This window comes from Cetorhinus maximus, chromosome 2 (genome assembly GCF_964194155.1).
Source record: "Cetorhinus maximus chromosome 2, sCetMax3.hap1.1, whole genome shotgun sequence".
NCBI lineage: Eukaryota > Metazoa > Chordata > Chondrichthyes > Lamniformes > Cetorhinidae > Cetorhinus > Cetorhinus maximus.
The window spans coordinates 226191396-226217419 of NC_135880.1; the positions used below are offsets into that span (position 1 = coordinate 226191396).

The window sequence follows — 26024 nt, forward strand, 5'->3', positions numbered from 1 at the left end:
ATTATCCTATTGCATGGTGGAGTGGGCTCAACGGGCTGAATGGCCTACTTCTAAGTCCTATGTTTGTCCTATTGGGGACAGTTTGGAACGATCTAAACTGTTACAATTTTGAACACCAATCAAATCTCCTGTGCTCCAAAGAGAACAATCCTGGCTTCTCTTGTCTCACCATAACTGAAGTCCCTCATCTCTGATCCCATTCTCATAAATCTCTTCTGCATTCTCTCTCGAGGTGATGCTAAACAAAAAGAAGCACGATGTTTTACTGAATCTAGCTCCTTGCATGAGTTTTTGTTGCTGTCCGGGGGTTTTTTTCTGTATGTCTGGGAAAGCGGTTATGGTTTGTCGAGGTTAACAAACCATTCAACAGCTTCAGGTGACGCAGTGTGAATGTTGGATGAAGCCACCAGAAATGGATCCCTCAGCAGAAGTTCGGTATGTGGGCGACGATCTCACTTGGATGGCTGCAGTCACAAATTGGAGCTGCTCCTCATGTTCCACCTGTGGTCGCATCCCCCTGACCTGTCCTCAAGCGGGTTGAGTGTTGTCCAGATTTTCTGTTGCAGATTGAAACCTGGGACTTCACTTTTTTCAATTCTATTCCTCTAGAAATGAAGCCCTGTGGTTCTTTTTTTAAAATAGGCTTATTGATCTGCAATGCAACATTTAGCGGCTTATACACCGATCCCCCCTCTTATTTTCTAACTAATATGCAACCTCATTTTTCTTGTCAAAATATAATACCTGGGAATGGGACTGACTGGGTTGATCTACAGAGAGCTGGCATTGTATGCGAGGGCCAAGTGGCCACCTTCTGTGCGGTAATCATCCTGACTCCATGACTTGGGTTAGTTACCAGGTTGCGGTTGTTGATGTTTTCATTCAACCAGGTGGTGTGCAATCTAGAGGTGGGGCTGTCAGCAGTTTGCAGGGTGTAGTGTGTTCCAATAGGATCCCATGTGGGATTTCAGGTGGATGCATAGGGTTTTTTAAGGTCCTGTGTCGGTGGGGGAATGCTTTATTAGTTGTCAGCTGGTGGTGTTCTGAGGAGGAGGATGTTTTCCCTGAGGATGTTGAGAGTTTCCAAATGTGCTAGCACAGGAAGTCACTCACTGTGTTGGTCTCAATGTTCCAGAAATAATTCTCATGACTTCCTGGGGGTGGATATCTACCACATTGTATGTGATGGCTCCTGAGCCAGGTTGATCAGCCGTACTCTGCTGTAATGCAGACTGAGATGAGAGACATGGTGTGTAACGTGTTGATTCTGCTGGCCCAGGTGGTACCCACCGCTTTCTGTATGAGATTTGTTCTCATCTTGACCTTGGCTCTGGTGTTCTGGAGGTGTTGCTGATAGGTCAACATGGTCAAGAGTGATGCCATGGTATTTTGGCGTTGGATCATGGGTGAGTGGTTGGCCACAGAACTGGACATGAAGTTCTTACCTTAGCCTTCAAGTTGTTCAGGTGGAAGGCTGAAACAAGAATCCTGGCAGCATTTGGCTGAAGTCTCCATTTTCTGAAGTCGGCTTGTGGAGAGCATAGATTTTCAGTGAGTTGTTTTCTCAATGTTCTGGAGTTGGTTATCCTGGAAATCCAGGGCCAAGTTGTCAGCATATACAAAGAGCTGTGATTTTGTGGGAGGGAGGTGCAAATTGTGCATTGGCAGCTGATTTGATGTCACACGGAGCTGTTAGTTGCTGATCATGGAGTTGATTAGTTGTAGGGTTATCGCACAGCAGATGATTTTGGAGATTTTGGGCAGTATGCCTATCCATCCCCATCACCACCCCTCACCCCCCACAAAAGCCATAATCCTTGATTCTTTGTAGATCAAAAACCTGCCGAACCCAGCCTTGAATATATTCAATGACCCAACCTCCGCTGCTGTCTGGAAGAGAATTCCAAAGACTAACAACCCTCAGAAGAAATTCCTCCCCACCACCTGTTCTTCACAAAATCTTCAGGGTAAACCTGCAAGGGGCTTATTTTACATTTTTAAAATTTTATTTGCAAGACATTACTCCACTGCTGCAATGAGCTTGCAACAAAGTGCCAAGTGATGAGCCTTCCTTTGAGGACCCCCCTCATGCTGTATGATTTCCATAATGAGTTGATTATGGTATTTCAGTCAGCTACCAATTTGAGTTTGCTCTCGGGGAAAGCCCTGAACCCTGCAATCACGGACATCTCTGCAGGGAAGAGTATAATGCATGGAGTATAAAAGTAGGAAAGTCTTGCTACAGTTGTAAAGGGCATTGGTAAGACTACATCTAAAGTACTGCATACAGTTTTGGTGGTCTTACTTAAGGGCGGATATACTTATATTGGAAGCAATTCGGAGAACATTCACTAGACTACTGCCTGGGATGAAGGGGTTTATCTTATGAGGAAAGGTTGAGCAGGTTGAGCCTCTACTTATTGGAGTTTATAAGATTGAGAGGTGATCTTATTGAAGCATAAGATTGAGGGGGCTTGACGAGGTAGATGCTGAGCATGTTTCCCCTTATGGGGGAATCTAGAACCAGGGGACACAATTTAAAAATAAGGGTCTTCTCTTTAAGACTGAGGTGAGGAGCAATTTCTTCTGAAGGTCATTAGTCTTTGGAATTCTCTTCCGCAGAGAGCAATGGAGGCTGGGTCATTGAATATATTAAAAGCTGAGTTTGGCAAATTTTTGATTGACAAGGGAGTCTACTGTTTTGGGGGTGGTGGAGGGGGGCGGTGTTCGACAGGGAAGTGGAGTTGAGGCCACAATCAGATCAGCCATGATCTCATTGAATGGTGGAGCAGGCTCGGAGGACCAAATGCCTACTCCCCTTATGTTTCTTAACTTCTTAACAGTTAATATTGTGTTGTGTCCCCACAGGTGGGATTTGGATGGACGAATGGTGTGGCACTGCAGCTCCTGGACCAGTATGGAGGCCAACTCACTTCAGGAGTCACTGGACAGACTTGTTTTGCCTTGCTCGCTGTGCTTCCCATTGGTTTCCTGCTCTTTCAGTTCTGATAAACAGTGGTAACATGGCCTTCAAATTCAGCTGCTAATCAGCAGCATCATCCTCAACCACTGGCTGATCATGGAGGAGGAGTAGAGACTGAGAGCAGGCAAAATACTGAGTTCAGCGAGTGAAGAGAAAGAGAGACATGGAACACATTTTCCAAAGTTTATGATGGGGACCTGTACTGCAAAAAAAAACTACTTTAAAGAGAGAGTTTGCTGGTGAAGCTGCTGCTGTTTGTCTCTGTAAACCACTTCCCATGATATTTCCTCTGAATCTCTGTGCTTGATCTTGTATGACTGGTGATCTGTGCATGGACTGATTTGTAAATAAACAAATAAAAATCAAATATTTCCAGAGATTCTTACCCAATGCTAAGAATGTTTAATTTTTATTGTGGTTCTGTTTAAAAGCATGATCCAGAGTCTGGCTGGGCCACAGACCCAGAGATTTCAAGGAATATACTGAAACTGTTATACACCTATGGTTGTCATTTGGGCAGTGTTTCATGCTACAATGGGTCTTGGAGGTGAATGTCTGTCAATGATTCTCTAATGTCTCCTGCAGGATGGAGCGTGCATGGGGTAGAGTGCATACATTAGGTAAAGGTATAAAATGCTCGGCTGTGGTGAGTCCTGTGATCTAATTAGTGAGGGCAAGGGATCAAATGTTGGAAGATGTACTAAACCAAAGAGGAGAGACAAGGCAAGAGAGAAAAGTTTTAACATGGGAAATGACGAACAGAATTGAGTGTACAAATCTAAGAGTGAAACAGCAGTCAAAGCTAGAGGTCACAAAAATAACAAAGGGACAAAACGAAAGGCTCTGTATCTGAATTTGTGTAGCATTTGAAACAAAGATGAACTAAGAGTGCAAATAGAAATAAATAAGTACGATCCGATAGCTATTACAGACATGACTGCAGGATGACATAGATTGGGAGCTGAATATTGAAGGATACGTGACTTTAGGAAACTAAGAAAAATAAGAAAAGGTGGAGGAGTAGCTCTGCTAATTAATGATGGTATTAGCGCATTAGAGAGGGATGATCTAGGTTTAGGGAGCCAGGATGTGGAAGTGGTTTGGGTTGTGATGAGAAATGATAAAGGCAAGAAGTCACTTGTGGGTGTGGTGCACAGGCTCCTTAATTATAACTACACGGTAGGACATAGTATAAAGGAAGAGATAATGGGAGCTTGTCAGAAAGGTACAGCGATAATCATGGATATTAATCTACATTTAGACTGGAAAAATCAGATAGGCAAAGGTAGCCTAGATGAGTTCATAGAATGTTATGGGATAATTTCTTAAAGCAGCAGGATCTGGGGCCAATCAGAGAGCAGGCTATACTAAACTTGGTATTGTGCAACAAATTAATTGATAACCTGATAGTGAAGTCACCCTTGGGTAGTAGTGATCATAATATTATTGAATTTTACATTCAGGTTTGAGGGAGAGAAGAGTGGGTCCAAGACTAGTATTTTAAACTTGAGGGGAATTATGAGGATGTGAAAGCAGAACTAGCTAAAGTGATTGGCAAATGAGGTTAAAGGATAGGTCAATCAATGTGCAGTGGTGGACATTTAAGGGGATATTTCAGAATATCCGTGGTTAACAAAAAAAAAAGACAGGATCAAATAAAAAAGCATATCATTGTGCAAAGACAGGTGGCAGGTCAGAAGATTGGACAATATAAAGAACAGCAAAGAATGACAAAGATTAATGAGGGGAAGAATTAGAGTATGAGAGAAAGCTAGCTAGAAACATAAAGACATTAAGAGTTTCTATAGGTACTTAAATAAGAGAGTTAACAAAGTGATTGGTCCTATAGATAGTGAGTCTGGGGAGTTAATAGTGGAAAATAGGGAGATGACTGATTCAAAATAGGGGGTTGCCCATTTGGGACAGAGATGAGGAAACATTTTTTCTGAGGGTTGTGAGACTTGGAATTCTCTTCCTCAAAAGGTGGTTGAGGCAGAGTCCTTGAATATATTCAAGGGAGAGGTAGATAGATTCTTGATAAGCAAGGGAGCGAAATGTTATTGGGGTAGGCAGGTTTGAGGTTAAAATCAGATCCGGTATGGTGGATAGCTATTTTTCAGCTGCATAGACATGATGGGTTGAATGGCTTCCCCCTGTGCAGTAAATCATTGTTCCTATACCCAGCTGGTCATGGGATGCCGGTTAGGCAGCAGAAGGGGAAGGGCTTCCCTGCAATTCAAATTGTGCCAGGGTCCCTATCTTCCCCCTGATAGGGATTTGGGAGTAATATCACACAGGCACCTCACAATGCAGCACTCCCTTATAATTAAGTTATTTCATTTGATAACTATGAGGTGTTTAAATTCCAAGTGCTTTAATAAGAGTAAATAAGGAAAACCAGTTTCTAATGGCGAGAAGGGTTGATGAGCAGAGGAGACAGATTTAAGGTAATTGGCAAGGAGGTAGAGAGTTGCTGTGATCTGGGATACACTACCTGAAAGACAGTGGATAGCATAGTTAATAGTAACTTTCAGAAGGGGAATTGGATAAGTACTTTGTGGGGGGGGGGGGCTCTGTCCCAGTCTGTGTGTGTGGGGGGGGGGCCTCTGTCCCAGTCTGTGTGTGTGGGGGGGGGGGGGGGCCCTCTGTCCCAGTTGTGTGTGGGGTGGGGGTGGTGGGGGGTGGGGGGGAGGGGTTGGTGGGGGGGTGGTGGGGGGAGGGGAGAGGGGGGGAGGGGAGAGGGGGGGTGGTGGGGGGGGGGAGGGGGTGGTGGGGGGAGGGGAGGGGGGGGAGGGGTTGGTGGGGGGGTGGTGGGGGGAGGGGAGGGGGGGAGGGGTTGGTGGGGGGGTGGTGGGGGGAGGGGAGAGGGGGGGGAGGGGAGAGGGGGGGAGGGGAGACGGGGGGGAGGGGTTGGTGGGGGGGTGGTGGGGGGAGGGGAGAGGGGGGGGAGGGGAGAGGGGGGGAGGGGAGACGGGGGGGAGGGGTTGGTGGGGGGGAGGGGAGAGGGGGGGGAGGGGTTGGTGGGGGGGTGGTGGGGGGAGGGGAGAGGGGGGGGAGGGGTTGGTGGGGGGGTGGTGGGGGGAGGGGAGAGGGGGGGGAGGGGTTGGTGGGGGGGTGGTGGGGGGAGGGGAGAGGGGGGGGAGGGGTTGGTGGGGGGGTGGTGGGGGGAGGGGAGAGGGGGGGGAGGGGTTGGTGGGGGGGTGGTGGGGGGAGGGGAGAGGGGGGGGAGGGGTTGGTGGGGGGGTGGTGGGGGGAGGGGAGAGGGGGGGGAGGGGTTGGTGGGGGGGTGGTGGGGGGAGGGGAGAGGGGGGGGAGGGGTTGGTGGGGGGGTGGTGGGGGGAGGGGAGAGGGGGGGGAGGGGTTGGTGGGGGGGTGGTGGGGGGAGGGGAGAGGGGGGGAGGGGTTGGTGGGGGGGTGGTGGGGGGAGGGGGGGAGGGGTTGGTGGGGGGAGGGGGGGGAGGGGTTGGTGGGGGGGTGGTGGGGGGAGGGGAGAGGGGGGGAGGGGTTGGTGGGGGGGTGGTGGGGGGAGGGGAGAGGGGGGGAGGGGTTGGTGGGGGGGTGGTGGGGGGAGGGGAGAGGGGGGGAGGGGTTGGTGGGGGGTTGGTGGGGGGGTGGTGGGGGGAGGGGAGAGGGGGGGAGGGGTTGGTGGGGGGGTGGTGGGGGGAGGGGAGAGGGGGGGGAGGGGTTGGTGGGGGGGTGGTGGGGGGAGGGGGGAAGAGGGGGGGGGAGAGGGAGGAGGGGAGGGGGGGGTGGTGGTGTTCCTGTCAGGCTCTGGGATTCCTCCCGTTCTCCTCCACTGATCCACAGACCGGCCTCCAGCCGGTTCTATCTTGCAAGCTGCACGCTCTCGTTGGCGTTCCAGACGTGGACCAATCGGCGGGCCGCATGTCCGGATCCATTGGTTACCCGGAGCCGCGCCTCTTTGACGTGGCCCAATCGACGGGCCGGATATCAGTGGATCCGCGGTGACGCGGACCAATAGGAGCTCGCCGCGTTCCAGCGGGGTGGGCGCTCGGGAGCCGGTCAGAGTGAGAGGCCGGAGCCGGAGCCACGAGAGGCGGAGGGAGAGGCCTGGGATCACGGAGCCGGTGAGTGAGCGCGGGCAGCGCCGGTGATAGGAGCGAGGAGACCCGGCCGGTCCGGGGGGGGTGTTGGGGAGGCCGGGCCCGGGGGGGGTGTTGGGGAGGCCGGTTCGGTTCGGTTCGGTTCGGTTTGGTTGGGGGGGGTTTGGTTGGTGGAGGTTGGGTCGGTTGGGGGGGGATTTGGTTGGGGGGGGATTTGGTTGGTGTGGTTGGGGGGGGGGGGGGGGGGGGGGTTTGGTTGGTTGGTTGGTTGGTGGGGGGGGGGGTTTGGTTGGTTGGTTGGTTGGTGGGGGGGGGGGGTTTGGTTGGTTGGTTGGTTGGTTGGTGGGGGGGGGGGGTTTGGTTGGTTGGTTGGTTGGTGGGGGGGGGGGGTTTGGTTGGTTGGTTGGTTGGTTGGTGGGGGGGGGGGGTTTGGTTGGTGGGGGGGGGGGGGGTTTGGTTGGTTGGTTGGTTGGTGGGGGGGGGGGGTTTGGTTGGTTGGTTGGTTGGTGGGGGGGGGGGTTTGGTTGGTGGGGGGGGGGGTTTGGTTGGTGGGGGGGGGGGTGGGTTTGGTTGGTGGGGGGGGGGGTGGGTTTGGTTGGTGGGAGGGGTGTTTGGTTGGTGGAGGTTGGGTCGGTTGGGGGGGGTTTGGTTGGTTGATGGGGTTTGGTTGGTGGAGGTTGGGTTGGTTGGGGGGGTTTGGTTGGTGGAGGTTGGGTTGGTTGGGGGGGGTTTGGTGGGTGGAGGTTGGGTTGGTTGAGGGGGTTTGGTTGGTGGAGGTTGGGGAGGCCGGGGCCATCCCAGTTGGGCTGGGGGTTGGGGGTCTGTATTTTCTCCACCTGCCTGGGCAGCCGGAGCCGCAGATGATGCCCCTGAGGGTTTGTTGTATTTGAGCATCAGGAGCAGGTTAAAGGCCCCCGGGGGCTGCTTCCCCCATTCAACAAGATCACGACTGATCCTCAACTCCATTTTCTACCTGATCCCCATATCCTTGATTCCTTTAGAGTCCAAAACAGCAATTGATCTCTGACTGGAACAAAATGCCACCGCTCTCTGGGTGAGAGAATCCCAAAGATTCTCAGCCCTTTGAGTGAAGAATCCTCATCTCGGTCCTAAACGGCCAGTCCCCTGTCCTGGGTCTATGACCCTGAATTCTGGACTCTCAGGGGATACAACCTCTCAGCTTTGTCGCTGAGCTTCATTTTATATGTTTCAATGAGATCACCTCTTAATCTTTTAAACTTGGAATAAAAGCCCATTCTATTCAATCTCCTTTCATAAGACAACCCTCTCATCTCAGGAATGAATCTAGTGAATCTTCGTTGCACACCTAAAGGACGTATATCCTTCCTTGTTTAAGAAGCCCAAAACTTTACACTATTGCAGATAACATCTCACCAGAGCCCTGTACAATTGCAGCAAGGCTTCATTACTCTTTGTACTCCAACCCCCTTGCAATTTCCCCTATTATACTCCTATCTGTAACCTTCTTTTCCAATCACTGAATCAATCTATTTAACTTCGCAACCTCTTTGTGCCCTCCTCAGTTTACTTTCCCACTCAGCCTTGTATTGTCAGCAAACCCGGATGACATACACTCAGTCTCCTCATCTAATTATTGATAAAAATAGTAAATAGCTGAGACCCAAGCATTTTTAAGTTCCTAGGAGAGTCCCCTGTATTCCTCAAAATAACGTTGTGGGATCTTTTACACCCGCCTGAGAGGACAAGCAGGTCTCTTTTTAATGCCTCGTCTGAAAGACAGCACTTCTGACAGTGTAGCACTCACTGAAATACCAACCTAGATTATGTGCTCGAGTTTCTGGAGTGGGGATTGAACCCACGACCTTCTGACTCCAAGGTGAGAGAGCCAGCCACAGTGTAGTAGCTGATATCACCAGTTGCATGCAGACCTTAAAAGTAGCTTTTTATGCCTTCCTTTTATGGTATCCTAAATAATGACAGATAAATAGTGACAAGCTGTTTCTGGCCATTTCATCATCCGTCTGCATCTGCTTTGCAAGTTGCTGCCCTTGTGCAAAGGTGGCAATGATGCTATCACTGGAAAAGATGCGATATTTCATAGGTTTTACACATTGACTCACTGTCCCTAAGATATTATCACCATTATGACTGGCAATGGGAGCTTCCTTGTGACATGAGAGTCCACTGCTTTGGGAAGGTGATGTCGGGCCAGAGAAACAGAATGAAGTTGGATGACTGACTTCTGACGCTTTTGTATCTTGTGGATGGATAGTCAGGGGCCCCCTCTGTGTGCCCTTTGACCTTGATTTGCATCACTGTGTATTGATCAGGTTCCTGATTTTGGGAGGAGAAGTTACCATCAAAATCTGCACTGACACGATGGGCCGAATGGCCTCCTGTGTGGTAAATGTCTAAAATAGAAATCGCAGGAAAAACCCCTGCACTGTCCAAATGATGGCAGCTTACTGTTTAGGGACTGGAGGAATTTTTAGTTGAGCTGACAGGTGAGTGATGGGTAATGTTCAGAAGAGGCTGCAGCTAGAGCTGGTTGTTTTCTGCCTTGTTTGAGAATAGATCATTTAGGCTTCACATGATAATGTTATCAGCTGAGTGTCTACATCGGGATTGCTTAGGGTGGAGCTCTGTGTACTTTCTGCTCCTGTGAATTGTGTGGGTTGGATATATTACTTTGAGCAAGTAGGCGGGTGAAGTTCGGCCGAGCTATACCTGCAGGTGTCTCAAAGTGGGAAATCTCGAGTGTGGACCATTTTGCTTGTTAGAACTGGGTTCTTGGGGAAAGTGGGGTCCTAAATTCCTGCTGCCGGAAGCTACCTGTTTTCTCCTGTGCCCACCAGAGTAGAAACTCCAGTGAAATGCCTTGGTACAATGACCTTGGTCCTGATGGAGGGGAGGGAAAAGTAAACAGACAGCTGTATGGGAAGGATGTGAATGTGTGCACAAGAGATTGCAAATGGATAATACAGCAACTGGCACCAGCAAGTAAAATATCAGTGAAGGTGGAGCAGAAGATAAGAAATCTGTTGGTGTTTGTGCATACTCCATATCTGGATCAAGATTATGGAGAGCCAGTTCCCAGTTGCTGGGTGATTTTTGCCTGTCTCCAAAGTGTTTTGTTTGATAGCACACGTCAGAGTAAATGCTCAGTGTGTGTGTGTGTGTATGTAGAGTTACCTTGTTCCGTGACCATGTGGTGATGGTAGTACCTGTGTCCAAAGTGCTTTGAGCATATATGTTGCAGTTTATAAACCCCATGGCTGTCAGTTTATTGGTTGTGATCAGAACTGCCCAACTTTATGTATAGTTTATCGCTTACAAATATCACAATAATATGACATATGCAAACTACTGCATGAATGGAGGATATATCAGAGGATATACAACTGAACTGTTTTAGGAAACGTGCGGATCATGTGAGAAGCTGACCTTTGCTTTTGCTCCTTTAGGTGAACCTTTACAATGGACGGAAAGATGGGACTATCAATCTGGATGGTGTTATGCTTCACACTCGCTCATTTGGTCTTACACACAGGTATGTTTTGCTTGGATTTGACTAGGTCGCTCCATCAATTTTACCTTTAAATATCTTGAACACTTGGGAAAAGCAGCCACTGAGGAGGTGGAATGTAGGAACCCGATTGCAGACAAGTGTGTCACTGCAAAGTGCTGTGAGGGAATAGTTACTCAGTTGCTTTTCCTTTATTTATATAAATCTGCCCTGAGACACTTGTCAGGTAGACCTGGCTGTACTTTGAACACACCTGTCATTTGGTTGGGTAAGTTTGGAACATGGGTTTGCTGGTGGTGTCAGCTCAGTCTGAAGTATGAGATTCGCTGTTGTAATTGACAGACGGTTTTATTGCAATACACTCATATTTTTGAATCTTATTTGTTTTAATTAGGAAATGTATGGGGTGGGGAGGCAGAAAGAATGAATTATATAGAATATATGGCACCAAAACTGACCATTCAGCTCAAGCAGCCCATGAAGATGTTTATGCTGCACCTAACTCGAGTCCTCTAGTAACGTTTGCTTATCCAGCTTCCCTTTAAACAGCCCTATACTATTAGCTTCAACGGTCAATTTGGTAATGAGTTCCACATTTCTCACCACTCTCCAAGTTTCTTCTGAATGGTGTATTGGATTTATCACCATCTATCTTATGATGATGCCCTTTCCTGTACAAGCAGAAACACTTATTAAAACCTTTTACAATTTTAAAGACCTCTATCAGGTCACCTATCAGCCTTCTCATTTTTTTTCCAAGAGAGAAGAGATCCAGCCTGTTCATCCTTTCCTGCTAAGTATAACCTCACAATTCTAGTATCATTCCTGTAAATCTTTTTTGCATCCCCTCCAATGTCTTTACCTTTTTATATAATCTGGTGACCGGAACTATACACAGTACTCCAAGTGTGGTCTAACCAAAATCAATAAAAGTTCTAGTAATTTTTGCTGTAAAATCCCCACGTAATATTCAACCAACATCAGACTGGTAATTCTGTTAACCCTGTATAATAGATTGCTGCAAAATAAGGGTTATTGATAACATGACTTAGGTTATCAACAAAAATAAATACTGCTTTCTCAGTGGTAGAGGCTACAATTCACATGTGAACAGCTGGAAGAGAAATGGTGCTTTGAACAGCTTCAGTTGTGAACTGCTAGAACAAGCAGAACGCTGAGAGAGTTTAGCCCCCTTACCCTACAGCTTCTGGTTGAGTGATTTGTGAACCAACATTTGGAGCCGGCAGTGGAGAAGAATTTTGCATTTGATTCTCCCGCCTGCCAATCAAGACCAGAAATGTGATGGTTTGAAGAGCGAAGTGGCTTTCCTCTGAGGTCCCTGTTCATGACAGTTGTACTGATTTTATATTTCAGTTCTCCCAGCAGGATGATTCCACAAATGATGGCCCAGGGGCCTATTATTTATGTGAGTGCCTGGCCAATGAGTGTTATTAGATGACCTTCGCCTGCAGGGGTCATAGATAATGAGCAGGAACCCAGTTATTTTTTCTGCAGGGACCTCTCTAGCCCTGAGATGTGCTCAAACCTCTACCTAGCTGGCATTAACTAACTCAGCAAAGGCCAAACACACTTCCTCTCGGCACATCCTCTACACGGTAAACACACTCGGAACTTTTAATCCTGCTTGGTTACGTGATTTTTGGGGCGATGGCCTATCTTTAGGGGAGGATTCAATTCTGCGTCACTAGAATGCTCAATGAAAAAACCTGCGTTCTAACAATACAAACTATTTTCTTCCTCTGGCTATCTCCCTCCTCCATGACCAACTCTGACAATCTGACGACTTTCATGGGTTCCTCTTGTACAGATTCAATAGCGGTGATGTCCGTGGACTTGGGCAGCGAATGGATGAAGATTGCCATTGTGAAGCCAGGAGTGCCCATGGAGATTGTATTAAACAAGTATGTACACCTGACTGAGCTTAGCAATGTGGTTCTGATTCCGATTCTGATTTGGGTTTGTTTATGCTGAGCTGGTGTGTTTTTTGGCTGTTGCAGGGAATCAAGAAGGAAAACTCCAGTTGCTGTTGCTTTAAAAGAAAATGAAAGACTCTTCGGGGACAGTGCAGTAGCGATGGTGAGACTTTAGTTTCTCAGGTTGGAGTGAGAGGACGTGACACACAAATCTACCCATATATGCATTTATGGAACGACAAGTGTTTCCTTTGTTCGAGCACTTTATTTCCTTCCTGCCCACAGATTGCAGGATGAGATGGGGGTGCAGTTCCATAGCTGCTGGTAGCGCTCTAGTACCTCCCCTTAGCAGCATGTTCAGATAGTATGTGTGAGCAGACTTAATATTGTGGCTGTTTAATAAAAGACTTACATTTGTGCAGCACCTTCCACACCCTCAGGATGCTCCAAAGCGTTTCACAGCCAATTAAGCATTTTTTGAAATGTAATCACTGTGATACAACCAGTTGTCGTTGAAAGATATGTTGAAACACCAGCAGCCTGTGATGCTGACTTGTGTAGTTTTTGTGTGTGTGGTGTGTTGAATTCTCTAACCTCCCTTTTGGTTGCAATTCACAGTCGGCGAAGAACCCAAAGGTGGTGGTCCGCTACTTGCAGGATCTGCTGGGGAAACATTCTGAAAACCCACAGGTAGAGTTGTACAGGAAGCGTTTCCCTGAACATCAGCTAGTGGCAGCTGGACAGCGAGGGACTGTTGTGTTCAAACTGTCTGAGTGAGTACTGGGGGCGGCAGTGGAGGAGTGGTTTTGTCACAGGACCCGGGTTCAAATCCCACCACGGCAGATGGTGGAATTTGAATTCAATTAAAAATCTGGAATTAAAAGTTTAAGGATGACCATGAAACCATTTTCGATTGTCATAAAACCCCATCTGGTTCACTAATATCCTTTAGGGAAGGGAATCTGCTGCCCTCACCTGGTCTCCATGTGACTCCAGATCCACAGTAATGTGGAATGCCCTTTGAAATGGCCCAACAAGCCACTCAGTTATATCAAATCACTAAAAAGTCAATACAAAGGAAGGAAACCGGACGGACCACCCAGCATCGACCTCAAAATCCTGGAACTATTAAGACCATAAGACGTAGGAGCAGAAGTAGGCCCATGTCTGCTCTGCCATTCAATGAGATCATGGCTGATCTGGTAATTGTCAATTCCACTTTCCTGCCTTTTCCCCATAACCCTTGATTCCCTGACTGATTAAAAATCTATCTATCTCAGCCTTGAATGTACTTAACAACCCAGCCTCTGCAGCCCTCTGCAACAAAGAATTCCATAGATGCACCACCCTCAGAGAAAAAATTCCTCCACATTGGTCTTAACTGGGCGCCCCCTAACTCTGAGATTATGCCCTCTGGTCATAGACTCTCCCACAAGGGGAAACAACCTCTCAGCACCTACCCTGTCAAGCCCCCTAAGAATCTTAATGTTTCAATAAGGTCGCCTCTCATTCTTCTAAACTCCAATGAGTACAGGCTCAACCTACTCAACCTCTCCTCATAAGAAAATCCCTCCATACCCGGGATCAATCTAGTGAACCTTCTCTGGACTGCCTCCAAAGCCAGTATATCTTTCCTTAGTTAAGGAGACCAAAACTGCTCTAAAACAGTATTCTAGGAGTGGTCTAACTAGTGCCTTGTATAGTTTTAGCAAGACTTCCCTCTTTTTATACTCCATATCCTTTGAAATAAAGGCCAATATTCCATTTGCCTCCCCTATATTATCTGTTGAACTTGTATGCTAGCTTTTTGTGATTCATCCACGAAGACCCCCAAATCCCTCTGTGCTGCAGCTTTCTGCAGTCTTTCTCTATTTAAATAATATTCAGCTCCTCTATTATTCCTGCCAAAATGCATAACCTCATATTTTCTCATCGTATATTCCGTCTGCCAAGTTTTTGCCCACTCACTTAACCTGCCTATATCCCTCTGTAGACTCTTTGTGTCATCCTCACCACTTGCCTTCCCACCTATTTTACTGTCAACTGCAAACTTGGCGATAGTACATTCATTTTCCTCATCCAAGTCATTAATATATATTGTAAATAATTGTGGGCCCAGCACTGATCCCTGTGGAACTCCACTAGTTACAGGTTGCCATCCTGAAAATGCCCACCTTATCCCAATTCTTTGTCTTCTATTAGTTAGCCAATCCTCTATCCATGCTAATGTACTACCCCCAACACATGGGCTCTTATCTTATTAAGTAACCTTGTGTGTGGTACCTTATCGAATGCCTTTTGTAAATCCAAATATATTACATCTACTGGTTCCCCTTTATTTATCCTACTTGTTACCTCCTCAAAGAATTCTAATAAATTTGTCAGGCATGATTTCCCCTTCATGAAGCCATGCTGACTCTGCTTGATTAGATTATGTATTTCTAAATGCTCTGCTATTACATCCTTTATGTAACATTTTCCCAATGACAGATGTTAAGCTAACTTGTCTATAGTTACCTGCCACCCTCCCTTTTTGAATAAAGGTGTTACATTGGCAGTTTTCCAGAATCAGAGGATTTTTGGAAGATTACTACAGTGCATCCATTATCTCTAGCAATCCATCAGGTCCAGGGACTTATTGACCTTTAGCCCCATTAGTTTCCCTAGTACTTTTTCTCTAGTGATAGTTATTGTACTTGTTTGTTTCCCCCCCCCCTTTTGCCCCTTGATTATTTAGTATTTTTGGAATGCTACTAATATCTTCTCCCGTGAAGACTGATGCAAAGTATTTATCCAGCTCCTCTGCCATGTCCTGGTTCCGCATTATTATTTCCCCAGCCTCATTCTCTAAGGGGCCCATGTTCACTTTGGCCTCTCTCTTCCTTTTTATATACCTAAAGAACCCTTTACTGTCCGTTTTTATATTACTTGGTAGCTTACCCTCAAAGTTTATTTTCTCCTTTATTATTTTTTTGGTTGTCATCTGTTGGTTTTTAAAACTTTCCCAATTCTCTGGCTTACCACTAATCTTTGCCACATTGCATGTTTTTTCTTTCAATTTGATACTATCCTTAACTTCCTTGGTTAACCATGGGTAGTTTATCCCCTTCCTAGAATCCACCTTTCTCACTGGGATATATCTTTGTTGTGAGTCATGAACTATTTTCTTAAACGTCTATGATTGTTCATCAACAGTCTTTTCTACAAATCTCCTTTCCCAGCCCACTGCAGCCAACTCTGCCCTCATTCCTGTGTAATTACCCTTATTTAAGTTTAACACAGTTGTTTCTGACCCAAGTTTCTCACTCTCAAACTGAATGCTAAATTCTACCATGTTATTGGTGACTGTTCCTAGGAACTCCCTCCAGAACAACACTGTGTGTACCTACACCATGTGGACTGCAACGGTTCAAGAAGGCAACTCACCACCACCTCATTGCTCTTAAGGGCAATTAGGGATGGGCAATAAATGCTGGCCTAGCCAGTGATGCCCACATCCCTTAAATGAATGAAAAAAAAGTTATACAATGCACAAATTATCTTTGAAATTATCAATGAAACAAATTATCTTTTGTGTTTTTTGTTTGTCCTTTCGGGATGCAATTCCACAACCAACAATTTTACCTTTTCAGCATTCTCAGCAATTTGACAGCTGGTGCTGCTGTTTCTGTTGCTGCTGCTGCTGCTGATCAGCTCACTCATACCCACCAATTCCAATCAATTATCTGTAAGTTTGTATGTGATCGTATTGTGGAAAAGCTGAATTGTAGCTGGTCAAGTTGCACGTGGTCAGAAGTTGCTGAGAAAATCCTTCATTCTTTCTGCCTGTACTAGTTTGAACTGCACCATCCAGTCCTCACTCAATATTTAACTCAGACATTTGTTTTTCTCTCTCTCTCTTTCCAGTGACTTATATTATTCCCCTGAGGAGATCCTGGGGATGGTACTGAATTACTCAAGAACCTTGGCTCAGGATTTTGCAGGTTGGTCCAACTTCTCTCGACAAGGATGAAACATTGTCCTTCCTCTGCTGGGGGTGTGAGCTGAAGCTGGGACATATTCCATCGATTGTAGTGACTCTCCATTTCTGAATGATGCCAGGCAAAGTTAACCATAGAATGTGTTGCAACTGACATACAACAAGGGTTAAAGCAAAAAAACTGCGGATGTTGGAAATCAAAAATAAAAATACCTGGAAAAACTCTGCAGGTCTGGCAGCATCTATGGAGAGGAACACAGTTAACGTTTCGACTCCGTATGACTCTTCAACAGAAGAGTTGAAGAGTCATACGGGCTCGAAACGGTAACTGTGTTCCTCTCCGCAGGTGCTGCCAGACCTGCTGAGTTTTTCCAGGCATTTTTATTTTTGTTTTACAACAAGGGTTACTGGATAATGATTCAGGAGCAGGAAGTCTGGCTGTGTGTTTTCTCCAAGTTAATATACTTGTTGTTCAATCCCCAACTATAGTTTTGGATTGGAAGGTACTTGGCTCTTAAAATACTTCTATCAGATAGTCTAAATTAATATTCACCAGGCATTTCACTCTGTGCTTTCATTGAAATGCGATTGGCTATTAGAAGTTATCTAACCCTAACCAAAACAAAAGTTGGAACTTTACACTAAGACACACATTTATATGGTGCACAGGACTGTATTATCTGATCTGGATTAGACTCCTGGTATAACACTACTTGTTCACCTAATTCCAATCATTCAGAACCTGTTGGGGAAAGCCCAAAAGTAATCTTAATAATCAGGCAAGCCTTTTAATTAGACAAATAACACATGGGTTGCCTTAAACTGAAGGAGTTCCACATTTTATGCATGTAAAGCAGGAAATTAACAATGTTTATGTGAGAGATTGAGATTTTTCTGATACCATAATTTTTAAAAATTGTTGTTGACTGTTCTACTCTTTTCCTGCAGAGCAGCCCATTAAGGACCTAGTCATCACCGTACCAGCATACTTCAATCAGGCAGAGAGACGGGCAGTCCTACATGCTGCTCAGATGGCGGGCCTGAAGGTCCTTCAGCTCATCAATGATAACACGGCTGTGGCCCTGAACTATGGTGTGTTTCGGAGGAAGGACATTAATGCAACGGCCCAGGTAGGGTGCCTGTTGTTGAAATGCACTTGTTTCAAGTTCAAATAAGATTTGTAGTTCAGGTTCTATTGAGCAATGGCGTGAACCAGATGATTGGGAAAGGGCCAGCATAATGACCATTTTCAAATAGTGACAGTGAGCTAACTAGGATAATTACAGGTTGGTTGGGAAAAATTGGAAGCTTTTAAGAGATGGAAGAACTAAATCTCTGTAATTATAAGCAACCAGCACAAATTTCAGAAAAGAAGATTGTGCTTGACAAAGCTAATGAAGTTCTTTTTGAGGAGGTGACTGATGTAGTGGGTAAGGAAAATGCAGTAGATGCAGTTTACATGGACTTGCAGAACTTGATTCCACACAGGGACTCTAAAGGAGAAGATTGCGGGAGATGGAGTTACAAGGAGCATAGCAAATTGGATTCTTTCAGAATGTAATGTATTACTGTTGAATTGCAATCTGATCAGCCACTCACTCTCCTTGAAATCTGATGTTTTATTTCAGAATGTGATGTTTTACGACATGGGATCGAGCAGCACCACTGTCACCATTGTTACCTACGTAGCAACTAAGACAAAGGATTCAGGAACGCAACCGCAGCTCCAGATCCGAGGGATTGGGTAAATTTCTATCCCGAATCTTCTGCATTGAATGATTTTTCATTTTAATTTTGCCATTCCACCTGTGATGGCCTTACAGGCACAGCTGAGGCTAAATGCAGCCTTGAGATTGAGAGGGAAAAGAGGATAGCCATTCTGAGGTTATTCCGAGTAAAACATTCTTTCATGGGATGTGGGCATTGCTGGCATTTGTTGCCCATCCCTAATTGCCCTTGAACTGAGTGGCTTGCTGGGCCATTTCAGAGGGCAGTTAAGAGTCAATCACATTATTGTGGGTCTGAAGTCACATGTAGACCAGACCAAGTAAGCATGACAGATTTCCTTCTCTAAAGGACATTAGTGAACCAGATAGATTTTTACGACAATTGATGATAGTTTCATCATTACTGAGACTAGCTTTATATTCCAGATTCGAGCTGCCATGGTGGGATTTGAACCCATGTTCCCAGAGCATTAGCCTGAGCATCTGGATTAATTACTAGTCCTGTGACATTACCACTACACCACCGTCTCCCTCCCCCCGCATTTAATTAATTCACACTTTTATCAAGTGAAAATCACTGCTTTTGGAAGACTGATCACAAGTGGGAAGATGTAGTCCTGACTACCAGTCATTCCCTGTAGTTACTGCAGAGCTGTTTGATAGAGGATAGCAGTGAGCATCAGATAACTGTTGTCTGAACCGCTGGTACTTGCAGAACTATACCTCAGCATGACTCATTGGGCTGAACTCGTACCTGAATTGGATATCTGTGTTTGCTTTATATCTGTTGGTGGTGGGGGCGATAAATCTTGGTGAGGGGGGAGGAAGTGAGTGCGTTGGTAGTGCCTGGATCTGATTGCTTGCTTGCTGTAACCACTCTGACCAAGAGCACAGACTCACGCTTTTAATACTCGGTGAATACTAGAATCTGTATCGGTGTTCCAGTGCTGCTATTGAGTATTAAATCACACCAACTGTTATAAATTTTAAAAAGAAAATAATTTTGCCATCTCAGAATGTCCATAGCTACACAGAAATTGCAAAAATAAGGGAGAATGTTTCATTCAGTTGGAGCTGTAATTATAATCCTATTTCCATTTGTCTATTTTTGTTTTCATTTTAAATGCTGTTACAATTAGTCACTAAGGCAGTGACTGTAATAAAGCATTCCATGTCCTAACAAGTGAAGAGGGCACTCAGTAGAGTGTATACCTCTGCTGCTCTTTGTTAACTCAATTTTATTACAATTACGTAGCACTTCCTTGAGGCTTTTCCTTGCTTGGCTGATTCTCTCTAACTACAAAGCTCCTCACTGAGGAGGTTTCAGACCAACCCGCATTCAACAACCTGCTCTGAAAACTCTGCTCATGTTTTGACAACTGTGACAAATCACAACATTCTAAATAAAACAACCCACATTTTTTTATTAAAAAAAGAGAGAATTCATCCTCTCTCCCAATGTTAACAGATCCTTTAAAAAAAATTCCAGGTTACGGATTTGGATCCTTATCTTCACCAAGAAAATAATCAGTTCTCCCTTGGGACACACCGTATCTCTATACCAAGTCTCATTGAAATATGTCCATTAGTTTTCAAGATATACTGTTTACAGGCAGGGGTGAAAACACCTTCACCCACTTCCAGTGGAGGAGGTAATAACCCTATATACTCCATATATGTTCCTTCCACCTGTTTTCCATTCTCCTAGTAACATTCCCCAACCTTGCCCCTTTTATTTTACTAATTATGTTGGCCAGTAGAAATGGCTTTACTAATTTTGAAAGCCACAGATCACTTTAACCTCTCTGTCCAAATGAAAAATGTCCCAGTTTTGCAAACCTTTTCTTCTTTGGGGTAAGAAGTGGAATGTTGCCTCATTTCTTCCCTAAATTAAATAGCTCTACGTGTGGCAGCATTATTTTGTGTGCTTAGGTTGTGGTTTAGGAATAAACTACTACTGGGCGCCGAACTCGCTTCAGAGGGCTCAGCTCTGCTGACCACTTCCACTCCCCGGCTGGATGGTCCTAGAGGCAAGAGATTGGCGGGGGGTGGGGGTAACTTGAGCATCTAGTTCTAGTAAAAGTAATTGCAACCTATAGTTTTCTGTGAGAGAAGACAAATATTTATAATTTACCCTCTCGGATCCTGAGACATCAGTAGAAGAATTGACTTACTGTTTTGTCTTGTATATTTGATAAGAAAGATATTGGTTTCTATTGTACCTTTCACAACTTTACAAGGAAGTACTTTTGAAATGTAGTTGTTGTTGTGATGTGGGAAACCTGGTAGCCAATTTGCACACAACAGGAGTGTGATAATAGCTAGATAATGTTTTCTATCAATGTTAGGCGGGAGATATCCACCTGAGAGAGCAGGTGTGTGCTGGGTTTAATGTCTCATTTGAAAAACAGCACCTTTGGCAATGCAGCACTGTCTGTATTGCATCAGGAGTGACAGTTTAGATTTTGTGCTCAAGTCTCTAAAGGGGGACTTAAACCCACAGCCATCTTACTCAGAGGCGAGAGTGTTACCCTTTGAAGTTGGGTTTAATAAATTTATTTTCCTCCTTTCCTGTCACTCTCAGGTTTGATCGGAATCTTGGTGGGCTTGAGATGGAACTTCGTCTACAGGATCGCCTAGCAAAACTCTTTAATGCGCAAAAGAAGACTTCTAAAGATGTCCGTCAGCACCCACGAGCAATGGCCAAGTTGTGGAAAGAAGCAAATCGTGTGAAAACAGTATTGAGCGCGAATTTAGATCACACGGCACAGGTAAAATTAGTAGCTTTGCCATCGGTTCCTGCTGCCTCTGGAATACAGAGCAGCTTTCCCACATTAAATGTGTATTTGAGGGGCATAATTTCAACGACCTGTTAACACTTTGCAAAAAAAAGCTTTGCTTCTACTAGAAGCAATATAAAATGATTGAATCTTACTGCATTGCAGCAGGCCATTGGCACATTGTGCCTGTACTGGTTCTTTGAAAGAGCTATTCAATTAGTCCCACTCCCCTTCTCTATTTCTCCACAGCCCTGTTATTTTCCCATTGTTTAAAAAAAACTCCTCATTTCACCACTGGCTCTTTGTCAATTATCTTATAAACCTGTGTCCCCTGGATACTGAATTTGACAAAACTTGTGTTTTCTGTGCAGATTGAGGGGCTCCTTGATGACATTGACTTCAAGGCTAAAGTGACAAGGCAGGAGTTTGAGGACCTGTGCAGTGATCTTTTTGAGAGAGTTGCAGAGCCTGTACATCAGGCTTTGAAAGTGTCTGAGTTGAAAATGGTGAGTACTTTCAATGAACTGGGGTGACCAAGGGACTTTATGGTGAATGTGTGCATTGTTCAGTTGACGTAACTTAATTTTATTAAGAATGTATTTGCTACAGTGATGAGCTGCTTCCTAGCATTCTGGCTGTGCAATTATCATAGCAAATGCAGGGACTTGAGTTGTTCTCCTTGTGTCAATGCTGAGGCTGTGTTTGAAACGCTGCTTCTAACAGCACGATGTAAATTTGCTTGGTACTAGAAACACAACCTGTTTACCAGGCAACATCAGCTTGCAAAGGTTTCTTCGACACCAACTACATCCCAGGGTTTGAAAGGAGGTGGCCATGGAAATAGTGGATGCGTTGGTTGTCATCTTCCAAAATTCTGTAGACTCTGGAACAGTCCCGGCAGATTGGAGGGTGGCAAATGTAACCCTACTATCTAAAAAAGGAGGGAGGGAGAAAACAGGGAATTACAGGTCAGTTATCCTAACATCAGTAGTAGGGAAAATGCTAGAGTCTATTTTAAAGGATGTGATAACAGGACAGTTAGAAAATATCAGTGGAAATAGCCGAAGTCGACATGGATTTATGAAAGGGAAATCATGTTTGACAAACCTACTGACCAGTTGAGTGAGTGGGCAAATACACGGCATATGCAGTGTAACTTGGATAAGTGTGAAGTTATCCACTTCGGTAGGAATAAACAGAATGGCAGAATATTATTTAAATGGTGATAGATTGGGAAATGTTGATGTTCATAGGGACCTGGGTGTCCTTGTACACCAATCACTGAAAGCAAGCAGGCAGGTGCAGCAAACAGTTAAGAAGGCAAATGTTGGCCTTCATTGTGAGAGGACTTGAGCATAGGATGTCTTACTGCAGCTGTACAGGGCCTTGGTGTGACCACACCTGGAGTATTGTGTGCAGTTTTGGTCTCCTTACCTAAGAAAGGATCTACTTGCCATTGAGGGAGTGCAGCGAAGGTTTACCAGACTGATTCCTGGGATGGTAGGATTGTCATATGAGGAGAGATTGGGTCACTGGAGTTTAGAAGAATGAGAGGGGACCTCATTGAAACATAAAATTCTGACCAGACAGGGCAGACTGGATGCAGGGATGATATTTCCTCTAGCTGTGGGGTCTAGATCAAAAGGTCACAATCTCAGGATGTGGGGTAGGCCATTTAGGACTGAGATGAGGAGAAACTTTTTCAGTCAGAACGTGGTGAACCTGTGGATTTCTCTACCACAGGCTGTGGAGGCCAAGTCACTGAATATATTTAAGAAGGAAATAGATTTCTAGACACTAAAGGTGTCAAGGGATATGGAGAGACAGCGGGAGTCTGGCATTGAGATAGATAATCAGCCATGATAATATTGAATGGTGGGATTCAAAGGCCGAATGGCCTACTCCTATTTTCTATGTTTCTATATTAACTCCCAAACCTGTGGTCGCTACCATCTGAAAGGACGAGAGCAGCAGATGCCAGGAAACACTCAGAAATTCCCCTCTCAAGTCACATACCATTGTGACTTGGAAATACATTGCCATTCCCTCACTGTCCCTGGGTCAACTTTTTGGAACTCCCTCCCTAACAGCACCATGGGTATATCTACACCACCTGGACTGCAGCGGTCAAGAAGCTGACTTACCACCACCTTCTCGAGGACAATTAAGGATGGGTAATAAATGCTGGCTTCAGCACCCAAATTCCCTGAATGAATGAATAAGTCAACTGGATTTTTTATAAAAAGTCAGATGAAATTTTCAAGTTCCATTCTCTGAAATGACTCTCCTTTTCTTGTAGGAAGAAATTGATCATGTGATTCTGGTGGGCGGAGCAACACGAGTTCCCAAGGTGCAGGAGGCTCTGCTGAAAGCTGTTGGAAAGTAAGGGTCCTGTTTTCATATCATGTGACCCAGTGTTGTCTCAGGTTCCAGTCTTAACTACACTCCTGGGTTATCCTTTATTGTAGATGTGTTATTTATTTTTATATCAATTCCTTTTGCCTGCAGAGGACAGGTCCCTGATTATAAATGTATGTAGCTTCTAGCAAGAACGAATGAGTGTATATATTGTTATTCATTATAGAATTGCTGAGTTTAAATCCGTTGCAAAGTGCAGAAGTTTATGCTGAAAGTGTGACCTGCCACCACTTCCCTTCAGATAAAAGCAAAAAACTGCAGATGCTGGAAATCCAAAACAAAAATAGCTGGAAAAACTCAGCAGGTCTGCAAGCATCTGTGGAGAGGAACACAGTTAACGTTTCGAGACCGTATGACTCTTCAACAGAACTTCTGTTGAAGAGTCATACGGACTCGAAACGTTAACAGTGTTCCTCTCCGCAGATGCTGCCAGACCTGCTGAGTTTTTTCCAGGTATTTTTATTTATGACTTGCCTTCAGTTGCTTTCAGGCAGGTATATCACAGGAGGTGAAAGTGGTCAATCCAGTGAAGGATCATTAAGGTCAAAAAACATTAGTTGACAAATGTGAACATTGTTTTCCCTGAGAATCATAGAATGGTTACAGTGCAGAAATACTTTCTTTAAGTTGGCCTCGAAGTATCCCTGTGTGCTAGCTTTTGTGTTCAGTAAAATGAAGAGTGTAGGACTACTTATAAGAGACTGCCTAAAGGAACAGGAGGAAGCCATTCAGTCCCTCAGGCCAGTTCTGCTATTCCATTAGATCATGTGTGATCTGTATCTTAACTCCAGCTACCTGCCTTGGTTCTGTGTCCCTTGCCTACCAGATTGATCAATTTTAGTTTTAATAATTGACCACCAGCATCCTTGAACCTATGGGAAGGCAGTTCCATATTCTCACTGCCCTTTCTGCATTAAAAGTGATTCCTTATTTCACTCCTAAATAGCCAGGTTCTAACTTTGTGCCTTTTTTCTAGATTCCCCCACTAGAGGAAATAGGGTAGAGAAAGAAACTGTCAACTCCTTTCAATTATCGAAACAACTCCATTAGTTAACCCCATAATCTATTTTATAAAAGCCAAGCAGTGCCCCAGCTTGAACCTGAGTAGTGGGATGAGGCTCTGTGCCTATTGTTTTCCACAAGAAGAGTTCCTAATCTTGGTGGTTCAAGGTGGGAATTGCTGATTACTCCCTAGAAATTTGGATTCGCATGATACATGGCTAGGGGAAACCAAAGGGAGGTTGGTGGTAAACCTTCAAAGGAATTTTTCTTCCAATGGAAAGCTAGAATTCTTCAGTAGGTTATGAGTTTACAAAGTATTTACTGGTTATTTACGCCCAACAGACCTATGCCTTTGTTTATGTGCCACATGAACCTCCTCCCACCCCTCCTTAATCTAATCCCAGCAACATATTTTATTCCTTTCTCCCTCGTAGGATTATCTAGCCTCAAAAACTATCCTATTTGCTTCAACTAATCCCAGTGGTAGCAAGTTCCACATCCTAAACACGCAGCGTAAACAAGTTCCTCCTGAATTCCCTTATCGATTTAATGGTGGCTATCTTATATTTATGGACCCATTCTGGTCTCGCCTGCAAATGAAAATGTCTTCTGCACCCTATGAAACCTTTCGTAATCTTAAAGACCCCTATCGGGTCACCCCATCTGTCTTTTCCTAGTGAAAAGAACCCTAGTCTGTTCAATTTTGAATCCCTGTGAAGGTTACAGAAGTTGCGCATTCACACCCCAGGATGGTTTTTATTTTGACAATGGGAACCTGCATATTCCAGTTATTTCAAAATGGAACTTGAGGAAATTAGCTATAAATTTTCAAAGGCAGAGCAAAATGTTCAGCTTTTTTTTCCTGTTTTTCACTGTCTTTCTCAGTAACCGGATTTAATTTCCTTTTGCAGGAAGGAGTTGGGAAAGAATATTAATGCCGATGAGGCAGCAGCAATGGGAGCCGTGTATCAAGCTGCTGCTCTCAGCAAAGCCTTCAAAGTCAAACCCTTTCTTATCCGTGATGCAGCCATGTACCCAATTCAGGTAAACATACCGTGGCTGTGTGCGCGTCCGCAGCTACATGCCTCACTCAGCCGCTGAAAAATACAGTTTCAACAGTGTTTAAAGTGTTTTTTAAATTGTGAAATCTTCTGAGAGTTAGAGGAGGCGTCAAAGTCTGAATGTTTGAAATAAGTTTATTCTCCGTGGAGAGAATGTTTCCTTGACTGTCTAAAATGAAGCTGCTTACTGCGCTTTGTGTGAATTGGCTCTCATTGCTTCACTTTAGTTGCAATCCTGTCTTCAGATTAAGTTACTAAACTCTGCTCAGACCTTGTACATCAGACTGAGGAAACGAGGAAAATCGGACTTGGTGGTGTTTCTAGGTTATTTGAATGTAAAACTAAGAAGGCTAGGCTTGGTTATTCATTAAACGCAGTTCATCTGGATATGGAGTATTGTCCACTCTGAGTCACTACATTTACCTGTGGGTTATTGAGGCTGGTTATTGGGTGCAGAGGAAAGTAATAGTAAGTAAACTCTGATCTCTGTTACAAGAGAAGGCTGCGGGTTAAGACATAATTTGAGTTTTTAAAATCCTGAAAGGATTGGATGCAGTGGATTAGGACA

At 44.9% G+C, this 26024-nt stretch overlaps 2 protein-coding genes across 2 annotated transcripts in view; both read left to right on the plus strand.

The window, feature by feature from the left end:
* treh (trehalase (brush-border membrane glycoprotein)) overlaps positions 1 to 4608 on the plus strand; it is a 30841-nt gene extending 26233 nt beyond the window's left edge. The window contains exon 14 of the mRNA XM_078533269.1: positions 2869 to 4608. Within this exon, the coding sequence (XP_078389395.1) occupies positions 2869 to 3009 (141 nt within the window). The 3' untranslated portion in view covers positions 3010 to 4608. The remainder of the gene's footprint in view (positions 1 to 2868) is intronic.
* Positions 4609 to 6921: 2313 nt separating this feature from the next.
* The window catches only part of hyou1 (hypoxia up-regulated 1), a 40489-nt gene continuing 21386 nt past the window's right edge, over positions 6922 to 26024 (plus strand). The window contains exons 1-12 of the mRNA XM_078533282.1: positions 6922 to 7071; positions 10494 to 10579; positions 12384 to 12477; positions 12574 to 12652; positions 13108 to 13262; positions 16396 to 16472; positions 17417 to 17598; positions 18097 to 18212; positions 20780 to 20966; positions 21347 to 21481; positions 23275 to 23357; positions 25307 to 25439. Of these exons, the coding sequence (XP_078389408.1) occupies positions 10507 to 10579; positions 12384 to 12477; positions 12574 to 12652; positions 13108 to 13262; positions 16396 to 16472; positions 17417 to 17598; positions 18097 to 18212; positions 20780 to 20966; positions 21347 to 21481; positions 23275 to 23357; positions 25307 to 25439 (1314 nt within the window). The 5' untranslated portion in view covers positions 6922 to 7071; positions 10494 to 10506. The remainder of the gene's footprint in view (positions 7072 to 10493; positions 10580 to 12383; positions 12478 to 12573; positions 12653 to 13107; positions 13263 to 16395; positions 16473 to 17416; positions 17599 to 18096; positions 18213 to 20779; positions 20967 to 21346; positions 21482 to 23274; positions 23358 to 25306; positions 25440 to 26024) is intronic.